At 42.3% G+C, this 12,067-nt stretch overlaps 1 protein-coding gene across 1 annotated transcript in view; it reads right to left on the reverse strand.

The window, feature by feature from the left end:
- Positions 1-12,067, reverse strand: part of LOC104301319 (nipped-B-like protein) — a 254,016-nt gene that overhangs the window by 64,542 nt on the left and 177,407 nt on the right. The window contains exons 14-16 of the mRNA XM_054177739.1: positions 11,947-12,036; positions 10,116-10,216; positions 8,737-8,823 (exon numbers count right to left, since the gene is read on the reverse strand). Coding sequence (XP_054033714.1) covers positions 8,737-8,823; positions 10,116-10,216; positions 11,947-12,036 — 278 coding nt within the window. The remainder of the gene's footprint in view (positions 1-8,736; positions 8,824-10,115; positions 10,217-11,946; positions 12,037-12,067) is intronic.

A 12,067-nucleotide genomic window follows, 5' to 3' on the forward strand; every position in this document is an offset into this window, starting at 1 on the left:
GTAACTTTCCCTCACTTCTGTGTTGGGGGAAAGCAGGCTGTGTTAAACCAGCACAGCAAAAAGAGAGCCAAGGAGAATGTCCACCCTTTATTGGATGTGGGGGGGGAACATTGCCACCATGGATGAGGAGAAGACTGAGTTACTTAATGCCTTCTTTGCCTCAGACCAGTTATTCTCGTGGTATTCAGCCCCCTGAACTGGAAGAGAGGCATGGAGAAAAAACACCTATAACCCAGGAGGAATCAGTTAATCCCCCCTGCCAGGTCACCTGGACACTCACAAGTCTATGAGGCCAGATAGGATCTAGCCAAGAGTACTGAGAGAGCTGCTGGAGGAGCTCGCCAAGCCACTGTCCATGCAGTCCTGGTTAACAGGGGAGGTCCCAGACAGCTGGAGGCTTGCCAATGTGATGCCTACCTACAAAACGGGCTAGAAGGAGAATCCAGGGAACTACAGGCCTGAAAGTCTGACTTCAGTGCCAGGGAAGGTCATGGAGCAGTTCATCTTGAGTGTCATTATGCAGCATGTGCAGGACAAACAAGGGATCAAGCCCAGTCAGCATGAAGGGCAGGTCCTGCTTAGCCAACATGATCTCCTTCTACAACAAGGTGACCTGCTTAGTGGATGAAGGCAAGGCTGTGAATGTTGTTTATCTGGACTTTGGTAAAGCCTCTGATACCATTTCCCATGGCATTCTATTGGAGAAACTGGCAGCTCATGGCCTGGATGGGTGGAGGCTTCGCTGGGTTAAGAACTGGCTGATTGGTTGGGCCCAAAGAGTGGTGGGGAAAGGAGTTAAATCCTGTTATCGGCCAGACACTAGTGGGGTTCCCTAGGGCTCAGTGCTGGGGTCACTTCTCTTTAATATCTTTATCAGTGATCTGGATGATCTGATTGAGCACCCTAAGTTTGCAGATGATACTAAATTGGGCAGGAGTGTTGATCTGCTTGAGGGTAGGAAGGCTCTGCAAAGGGATCTGGCCAGGCTGGATCAGGGGGTGAGGTCAATTGTATGAAGCTAAGTGCTGAGTCCTGCACTTGGGTCACAACAACCCCATGCACCACTACAGGATTCAGGCAGAGTGGCTGGAAAGCTGCCCAGAAGAAAAGGACCTGGGGGTGTTGTTTGACAGATGGCTGAACATGAGCCAGCAGTGTGCTCAGGTGGCCAAGAAGGCCACCAATATCCTGGCCTGGATCAGCAATAGTGTGGCCAGCAGAAGCAGGGAAGTGATCATTCCCCTGTACTCACAGAATCATAAAATGGTAGGGGTTAGAAAGGACCCCCAGAGATCATCTACTCTAACCCCTCCCACTAACACAGGTTTATCTAGATCAGGTCACACAGGAATGTGTCCAGGTGTGTTTTGAAACATCCCTGAGAAAGAGATTCCACAACCTCTCTGAGCAGCCTGTTCTAGTGCTCCAGTACCCTCACAGGAAAGAAGTTCCTCATTAAGTTCAAGTGAAACCTCCTGTGTTCTGGTTTGCACCCATTGCCCCTTATTCTATCACTGGACACTACTGATAAGATCCCAGCTCTGTCCTCATGACCTCCACCCTTTAGATATTTATAAGCATCCATAATCTGTCTGCTCATTAAACCACAACAGATCCCTTCCCAGTCTGCTCTTTTCCAGACTAAACAGCCCCAGGTCTCTCAGCCTCTCTTAAGAGAGGTGCTCCAGTCCCCTAATCATCCTTGCAGCTCTCAGTTGGACTCTCTCCTGTAGTTCCCTGTCCCTCTTGAACTGGGGAGCTCAGAACTGCACACAATATTCCAGATGTGGTCTAACTAGGGCAGAGTAGATTGGGAGGAGAACCTCCCTCTACCTGCTGGCCACACTCTTCTTGATGCACCCCAGGATGCCATTGGCCTTCATGGCCATGATGGCACATTGCTGGCTCTTGATGAACTTGTCCACTAGCACTCCCAGGTCCTTCTCCACAGAGCTGCTTTCCAGTAGGTCAGCCCCTCACCTGTACTGGTGCAGGAGGTCTTTCCTCCCCAGGTGCAGGACTCTACACTTGCCCTTGTTGAAATTCATTAGGTTCTCCTCTGTCCAGCTCTCCAGCCTGTCCAGATCTCACTGGATGGCAGCACAGCCTTCCAGTATATCAGTCACTCCTCCCAGTTTGGTATCATCAGCAATCTGGCTGAGAGTGCACTCTGCCCCTTCATCCAGGTGGCTTAAATTTTGAAGACTGAACCCAGTACAAACCCACAGGGAACACCACTAGCCACAGGCCTTCAACTAGACCCTGCACCCCTGATTGCAACCCACTGAGCACTGTCATTCATCCAGTTCTCAACCCACCTCACTGTCCACTCTTCTAACCCACACTTCCTCAGGTTCCCTATGAGGATGTTATGGGAAACAGTGTCAAAAGCCTTACTAAAGTCAAGGTAGAAAACATTTGCTGCTCTCCCCTCATCTACCCAGCTGGTCACACCATCATAGAAGGCTATCAGATTGATCAAGCATGTTGACAATTCCGGATAATCTTTTTTATCTCCATGTGCTTAGAGATAACCTGCAGAATGAGCTACTCCATCACCTTTCCAGTGATAGAGGTGAGGCTGACTGATCTGTAGTTGCTTGTGTCCTCCTTGTCATTTTTGAAGACAGGAGTGGCATTGGCTTTCCTTCAATCCTCAGGCACCTCCCCTGTTCTCTGTGACCTTTCAGAAATGCTGAAGAGAGACTTAGCAATAACCTAGCCCCATCAGGACCCATGTATTTGTGGGTGTCCAGCTTATCTAGATGGTCTCCTACCCAGTCTTTCTTGACTAAGGGAGGGTCTTCCTTCCTCCAGACTTTTCCTTCCAGAGACTGAGGACCAGCCTTAGCAGTAAAGCCTGAAGCAAAGGTGACAGAACAAGAGGACGCAGTCTCAAGCTGCACCAGGGGAAGTCTAGGCTCAAGGTAAGGAGAAAGTTCTTTACAGAGAGAGTCGTTAGCCATTGGAATGGGCTGCCCAGGGAGGTGGTGGAGTCACCATCCCTGGAGGTGTTCAAGAGGGGATTGGACGTGGCACTTGGTGCCATGGGTTTAGTCATGAAGTCTGTGGTGACAGGTTGGACTTGATGATCTTTGAGGTCTCTTCCAACCTTGGTGATTCTGTGATTCAGGAACTCTGCCTTCTCTGCATCCTCTGTCACCAGGTCACCCATCTCATTCATCATCAGACCCACATTTTGCCTGGTGTTCCTTTTCCTGCTGATGTACTTGAAGAAGTCCTACTTGTTATTTTTGACATCCTTTGCCAGATTTAATTCCAAGAGGGCTTTAGTGTTCCTTGTTGCATCCTTACATATTCTGTTAATGTTCCTATATTCCTCCTAAATGGCCAGTGCCTTTTTCCACATACTGTGGACTTCTTTCTTCCGTGTGAGTTTTTCCAGAAGCTCCTTGCTCATCCATGTAGGTTTCTTGTCTGCCTTGCTTAATTTCTCACTCATGGGGATGCACTGATATTGAGCTAGGATGAGGTGGTACTTGAATACTAACCAGCTTTCTTGGGCTCCCTTTCCTTCTTGAGCCATAATTCATGGGATTCCTCCAAGTAGGTCTCTGAAGAGCTCAAAGTTGACTCTCCTGAAGTACAGGGTTGCAATACTACTTACCACCCTGCTACTTCCTTGCATGATCCTGAACTCCACCATCTCATGGTCACTGCAGCCAAGGCTGCCTCCAACCTTCACATCCCCAACTGTGGGAATGACAGTGACGAGCAGTGTGAGCAATCTGGCAGTGCAGGCCTAGAGCCTGACATGGTGGTAGGCCATGCTCAGCATAAGTGCAGAGCCAGCTACCAGTGTACCAAAACAGTGCTGTCTTGCAGCACTGTAACTAAAACAAGATGCTGGTAGCTAGAAACATAGCAAGTTATCTTGGGACAACAGGACATGCACCTGCATCAACAAACCTCGCGTGTCATCGGTAGTTGGACCAATAATCTATAATAGTGTGATGTGTGGTCACTCATAGGGAACCAATGAGTCCATGCCAACAAGGCACACCAAGTTTATATAAATTGTAGCAGCTTCCTTGCTACGCACTTCTTCTTCTTTTTCTGCCTGTCCTATCTCTCCTCCTTCCATGCTTTACTGTGCCATGCTCTCGCCATAGGCCTGCACCATAGGCCTGCAATACTGGAACAATAAAGGATCAATACCCGATCATATTGGTCAGCCGTATTGATTCCAAGAACCTCTGTCGTCGCCAAATCTGGCTAAACCCAATAAGACTGACTTTGTTTGTTAGAACAAGGTCCAGCAGTGCACTTCTCTTTGTAGGGTCCTCCACTACCTATGTCAAAAAGTTATCCTATATGCACTGCAGGAACCTCCTGGACCGTTTGTGCCTCACTGTGTTGCCTTTCCAGCAAATATCAAGGTGCTTGAAGTCCCCCATGAGAACCAGGGCATGTAATTATGAGGCTACTTTCAGCTGTCTCTACAAAGACTCATTGACTTCCTCTTCCTGATCTGGTGGCGTGTAGTAAACACCTACAAGAATGTCATCCATATTAGCCTGTCCCTTAATTCTTACCCACATGCTTTCAACACATTCTTTTTTCCCCCCTATGCAGAACTCAGTATATTCCAGTTGCACTCTCATATCAAGAGTAGCTCCACCACCTTGCCTTGCTGGCCTGTCTTTCCCTTCTGAAGAGCTTATAGACATCCACTGCAGCAGTCCAGTCATCCCACCATGTTTCCGTGATGGTGACTAAGTCATAGGTGTCCTGCTGCACAATGGCTTTCAGCTTCTCCTGTTTGTTGCCCATGCTGCTTTCATTGGTGTAGATGCACCTCTGCTGGGCTATCAATTTCACCCCAAACAATGGCATGCCACCCCTAGGCTCATCTCTAGTGAGCCTGGTTTTCTCTCCTCCCCCCTCTGAACCTAGTTTAAAACCCTCTCGATGAGCCCTGCCAACTCATGGGTAATAATCCTTTTTTACCCCTTGAGACAGCTGTACTCCATCTGTCGCCAGCAGGCACAGTGCTATGTAAACTTCCCTGTGATCAAAGAAACCAAATTTTGCCAGTGGCACCAGCCTCTGAGCTATGTGTTAATCAGGTCCATTGTCCTGTTCCTTTCGGTATTCTTCCCTGTCACTGACATCCCTTTTAATCACTTCTAGGCTTCTCTCCTCAACTTCATCACTGTCAACCTGCATTACCAGTAGCAGGTAATAATTAGAGGGCCATAGCAGACCAGGGAGTTTCCTGGTGATGTCTCAAACCCAGGCTCCAGGGAGGCAGCAGACATCCCCGTGGGATGGGTCTGGTTGGCAAAGTTGGCCCTCAGTGTCCTTCAGAAAGGAATAGCCTATGACAATTACCCTCCTTTTCTTCTTAATGGAGGCTGTCATAATGTGTGTGGCTGGCCGACTTACCCCAGGCAACTCTCTGGATGGACCTTCATCTACATTCTCATTTGCTTGGCCCTCAAGTTCCAGAGCCACATATCTGTTGTGTAAGGGCAACTGGGAAGGTGAAAGAGGCCAGGAGGTTATTTGCTGTTTGCCCCAAGCAAGGACCTGTTTACATTTCCCCATCCTTTAGGTCCTCTCCTTCTGCCTGGTGGCAAGAAGGAAGGGGATCCTCCACTTCATGTGGAGCCTCCATCTGCTGCCTTTCCCTCAGGGTCTGGCTCCACCAATCTCTCTCTCCCTCACACTTCCTGATGCTCCTTAACCTTTCCACTTCCTCTTTCAGTTCTGACACCAGGATGAGTAGATCATTCCCCTTGTCATACTGCACACAGGTGTCTCTGCTGCTCTCTGGGACTAGAGACAGGCTCAGGCACTCCCTGCAGCCAGATAGCTGGACAGCTGTATGCTTGTGTGGGAGCTCTGTTTGGGTCCCCACATTCCTTCTGGTGATGGGTTTTGGCCAAGTAGAAACTACAGCTGGGTCCTCTTTTGGGAGGGTAATGACTGTTGGTGGAGCTGCCTGCCCTGCCTGCACAAGCTGGTGCACCATGCCCTTCTGACACACCACACCCTGTTTGCCTGCCATGTTTGCTGTGCCCCTGGTTGCTCCCACTCCCTGGGGGCTGCTCTTGTACCAGAGGGCTTTGGTCTCCATCCCTCTTGTCCATGCCCACACTGAGTCAGAGTTGCCTCTTGCCAGGAGCTCACTCTTCCCACTCTGGGAGGGGAAGTGGAATTTGGGATGGCCTCTCTCTCCCTGTTCTTTTGCCTTTGCTCTTTTGCTGGAGTTTTGACACTTTGGGAAGGCTCTCCCACTGTGATCCTCCACTCTAGAGCCCTTCACCTTGGAGACTGTCACTGGTGAGCATGCACCTCAAATACTGGGTTCATTTTTGGCCCCCTCAATACAAGAAGGGCATTGAGGTACTGCAGCAATTCCAGAGAAGGGCAATGAAGCTGGTAAAGGGTCTGGAGAACAGGTCTGGTGAAGAATGTCTGAGGGAGCTGGGATTGTTTAGTCTGGAGAAAAGGAGGCTGAGGAGAGACCTCATTGATCTCTACGACTCCCTGAGAGAAGGTTGGAGTGAGGTGGGGATGGTCTCTTCTCCCTAGTATTAGGTGATAGAATGAGAGGAAATGGCCTCAAGGTGCACCAGGGGAGGTTTAGATTGGATATTAGGAAAAATTTCTTTGCTGCAAGAGTGGTCAGGCATTGGAACAGGCTGCCCAGGGAGGTGGTGGAGTCACCATCCCTTGAGGTGTTCAAAAAATACATAGACATGGCACTTTGGGACTTGTTTTAATGGGCATGGTGGGGGTAGGTTACGTTTGAAATTAACAATCTTAGAGGGCTTTCCAACCTTAATGATTCTATGATTCTAAATACTATGAAGAAAGACTGCCACATTCTGTACTTAAGAATAATATATTTAATAAAAATATAAGCTCATTACCTTGTGTTTTCTTTGGTGCCCTATACACAGCATTTGCTGCTTTGATCAGTCTAATTTTTGCTGCTAGAGGGAATTCTTACACAAAAAGACTGTTAAGTAACACAAATCTGAGAATACAACTTTCTCCACTTCACTGATTGACCCATCTATTATCAGTGTGTTTAAAACATGTCTCATCAAACATGATCATTTACATTTAGCACAGGGTTTGTACAAGCTATAAAACCAAACATACATGAGGTTAATTATGACCACCCAGTACTACTGAAATATTGTAATAAAGATAGTAATAGAAAGAAAAAAAAATGGTGTAATTTTTAATAAATTCTCTGATACAGAGAAAAAGAATCTTTCCTGCCTGTACAATAGCACAGTTCAAAACTGTTGTCTTTCCTTGTGAAAATAAGGGATTGGTGAATATACATCAATATTTTCCCTTTAGGGAAGTGAATCTAAAAATATCACAGGGCATTATATATGTGAGAAAGAGATATATTTGAAAAATCAACAGAAACATGCAAGTCAGGAGATGCCTGTAAAGTTCTTGTATAGAATGGCTTTAAATAATTTGAAAGAAAAAAATAAAATATCCACCCAAACCAACTAAAATGCAAAAAAAATCAAACCCCAAGTAGTTTTAAATATTTTCTATTTGTTTTTCCTCATTAATGTTGGAAATGAAGATAATTTGAAAGTGCAATCTGCCTCTGGAAAATATTCTGACATGGAGGTAGGATATTTTCACTGCACCATAAAAGAAGCAAGCTTACTCCTTAGCAGAGGCTTCCTTTGCCATAATGACCTGAATCATGTTTAATGGGGTTTAAGACAAATATAAAACTTCTTTGCTTAAAGATTAATTCTTTTTAAATTGAATCCTTGTCTCTGAATTTCAATAATTGGACAATTTCATTAACTGCTTTATAATCTTGAGTTTTACTACAAAAAGTTAAAAGAAAAATATCACTTTAAAAACATTGACATAAAGATTCAATCATATTGAATTGGAGCAGGTAAACCAGCACCTTCTTTTCACTTATTATTTATACTGCTGAAGACATTCAGGATTAAAATATCTAGATTAAAATATTGAGGTACAAATAATGTATCTCTGGTTTTAATCTTCAAGTTCAAAATCTTCTTGTCCAATATACATAATTACTCTCTATTTCTGCAGATCAAGGTTTTTTCCATAGAATTCAAGAAATCTATTCTTTCTACAATATTGTTTTGACTAGAAAATGCAGTAACAAATGTATAAGTACATAAAATATGTAATAACATTTCAGCCTCATGGAAAACCTCTAAATTCCCATGTAGTTTTAGGTATATCAGGATAAAAAATCTAAAATTTTCAACTTCGTGTTAATTTTGTTTACATTGGTAACTTCATCTTTGTAGCATAACAGCAAATATAAATAAAGCACTTAATGCTCAGGAGAAGAATATGCTCTACATGAAAGCTGTAATACTACTTCTGTTGTGTAATGGATGCTTTATGGAAACATAGGAAAGTAGCAAAGAAATGTCCAGTGGTGCAAGTTATACCAGTTACCATGAATATTTCAGGATGAAACTGTAATATTTAAAATTAAGTCAAGAGAATTTCTCCCAATACATGTTACCAATCAGTACTATAGTAAATAATGTTTAGTATTGAAAGAATATAATAAATTTAATTTTGCTTCGAATTTTAAAATTTTGCATTTCTTAATCACTTATTTAATCAGAAATCCTTTTCACACAGATTATTTTAAAGTATTACTATATGGGACTCAAAGGAAGAAAACCCTATTATACACAATGGTGTCAAATGATGTAATTTGAAACTCACATGATTAAGTAATGTAGAAAGCTTTGCTCCGTCTTGAATATTCTTCTCCAAAATATTTAGGACTTTTACTGTTTTATCTGTTGAAAGCTAAAACAAGAAACAAAACACACCAAACAACTGTAGGAACATAAAAGCTTCCAAATTGATGGGAAAAAAAAGGTCCATGGATGAAGGATAGAGCATGTTATATAATCTGATGAATTATAATTGTAAGTAATCTGAAATAAGGATTGGATCTTGACTTGTCTGGTTTCTGAAACAGCATAATTGAGAATGCTGATAATAAAATTAAACTAGTGAAATATGTTCTAAAATTGCAATCAAATTGCATTTTCAACCCGCAAAATGCATAGAAATATATGTACAACTGCATACCTGTAATTAATGCTGTATAGTCTAGAAACAGAAAATTACCAAAACCAAATATTAATCACAAATTCTAACTGATTTTAAGCGAAAATCCAAATTCTATGGGCAAACAGAAATAAAATTCCCTGATATTTGATTGCTAATCAAAATGAAACATATTCATAACTGTGTTAATTTAGAAAAATTAGCATGTTGGAAAAAAGTAAACACTCTCACTAATGTTCTACAGAATTATGATATAATAATATGCTAAACTCCAAGAGAGTAATTTTTATTCATCTAGATACTAATAGTGCTCACCTTCAGAAGCAACAAAATTCTGATTTTAGGTATACATATATATGTGGAAAAACCACAAGGAACAGAGGTTAAGGGTGAGAACTGCCAGGAAAGAGAAACAGTTGGGCTGACATCATGCTACAAAGGAAGGTAGGGAAATTGAATAAAAGACAGGAAAAATATCTAAAATCCTGGATTAAAGAAAATTCTTCAGAGTGACTTGCATAGTAAGTGGCTTCACAGACATTTCATAAACATAGCAAATGGTCATGAGCAGGCAGAGTAAGAATTTAACACAAGACTGTTCAAACCCAAGAGCTGTAAGAAGCTAAGGAAAGCAATAACTTTATTTCTAGAGGTGTGATATCAACAGTTTGTGTCAACAGAAAGTTCCCTTGAACTGAAGTTGGGAAGAGTATGAAAAAAGTTAATCTTATAATCTGGGGCACTAAATCTTCTAAATTTGAAAGGACTCTTGGAGAGAGTAAGGAAGTGAACAATTCAGTGTGATGCTGGCTGGACATCATACATTTATTGTACTAACCGCATATATCACAAAGGGTGAAGTTTTTTACTTTGCCAGAAGGTTCTGTTTTACTGTGCTTGCTCAACACTAGCTGTAAGAAGCAAAGTCTATAGGTTGATGCATGAATATTACAATGGACACAATTTTTGGTATGTTCAACAAAATTAAATGTTTGAAAAGAGTTAAATACTATGAGAAGCTGTACCTTGTCCATAATGCCCATTGCTTTGATTTTTGCAGATTCACTACCCAATTCACTAAGTTGATGCTTTCCCAGAAGCAATTCCTGTGGAATCTCATCATCACCTAAAAAAAAATATATCATATTTATAATAAGACTTCAAGAAAACCAGTATTTTATAGCCAATATGAAAAAGATAACTGAAGCAAAAGAACTGATTTTTCCAAATAGCTAGCGTCTAATAGAATACATAGAATACATAGAATAAACCAGGTTGGAAGAGACCTTCAAGATCATTGCGTCCAACCCATCAACCAATCCAACACCACCCCAACATCTAACCCACGGCACCAATAATAATAATAGTCCTTTCCATCCATGAAGATTGTTAATGAAAACTTTTGGTTGTGTGAAAACAACTACTTGTTAAATATGATGGCAAATCATAAATTAAAAATTTTATAATTTAGCAAAATCCATTTATTGCAGCTCTTGAATCATCATTCTCATTTCAGTAAAACAAATCTTAAATGATTATAGTCTTAATTCTAAGGTTCAAATCTGGGGAAAGGCAATAGATGAAAAACACATAGGAAATTTAAGTACCTTGGGATACACTGCATCTTAATCACAAAAACAACCCCATGATGTTACCAAACACATTGAAAGAATCAATTCACTTTTTAATCCAAGGTTAGACACCACTGCTGTAGTGATTTTTTTACTGTGCTCCTTTCCTTGCTCTAATCTTGTGACAAAGATGGTAAAAAATGAATGATCCATTATCCATTTAAATAGAAAGTCATATAGGTCAACTTGAACTTCTTCATCAGACACTTATGCTAGGAAGCTGGCTTATTTTCCACTTAAATGGATATGGAGCATACAGTGATTCAGTGCCTCATCCATAAGTGCATAATCATTCTGCTGCTGAATTGACTAACCAAGATCTGTTGAGCCAAAGGTCACAACAGATGCAAAATCATGTGCCTCTGACATTACCGGCAAGAGAAACATCTTATGTTAGTGTTGTTTAAAAATATATGTTTGGCAGAAAATAACACCCTAATGACATCTCAAGGAGGTATCCTTTCCACTCCAGGGGACTATTTGTCTCACTGCTATTTATGTCCTTTTGGATTCTGTAGGGAGAAAGGAGGAACTTCTTTCTGTAGCAGTGTGACCATTTGACGCTGTGCCTTTAAGAAAGGGGCACACTGGCTAAATGTTTATAAAATATTTTGGTAGTCTAAACGAATTTCATTGGCCAAGGAGGTGGGAGGTGAGATTGGACCCAGGGGAGCTGGGAACTTTCTCTCAGTCTTCCTTCCTTCACTGTCCCTTTCGGCTGGATCTGCTTCTGGGCTTCTTGCCAAGAGATAAGAACTAACTCACTCCCTGTAACAGACCTGTCCGCTTCTTCCCCTGTCCTGCTAACCATCCTCGTCTCTTCTTCTACCTCTTTGGGGGAGAAGGGAGGTAGGGGGTGAAGGGGGGCAGAGGGGGAAGCCACCTCTGTGGGGGGTCTGGTTTCTGGTTGAGTTCATTTGCTGTATATTCCTGTATATATTGTAAAATACCTGTATTTGTTGTGTTACATCTAATCTGTTTCCTTGTAAAATATAATCTCATTTCTCTGACTGGGTTTAGCCGTGGTCTCTTTCTCAGTGGGGGAGGGAAAGCAGAGCCTTTCCTTTCAAACCACCACAAGCAGCAAGTGAAATTGGAAAGGTAAAGGCTTCCACTCAAGGTAGAAATCATATGCAGTATACCATAGCATGTATCACAGGCAATTAAATCAAAGAAGGAAGTTTGAAAATATCAGGATGTGTTTTGAAACTTTCTGACATATTACCAAAAGCTGTAAAATCCATGTCTTCTAAATTTTCCAAAATATTCTCTATTGAAGCAGTAAATCGTTTGAAAGTCGAAGAATCCATCATTTCTGGTTGAAAAAATAAATGTGTATATCATTA

The sequence above is a fragment of the Dryobates pubescens genome, chromosome W, assembly GCF_014839835.1.
Source record: "Dryobates pubescens isolate bDryPub1 chromosome W, bDryPub1.pri, whole genome shotgun sequence".
NCBI classification, from domain to species: Eukaryota; Metazoa; Chordata; class Aves; order Piciformes; family Picidae; genus Dryobates; species Dryobates pubescens.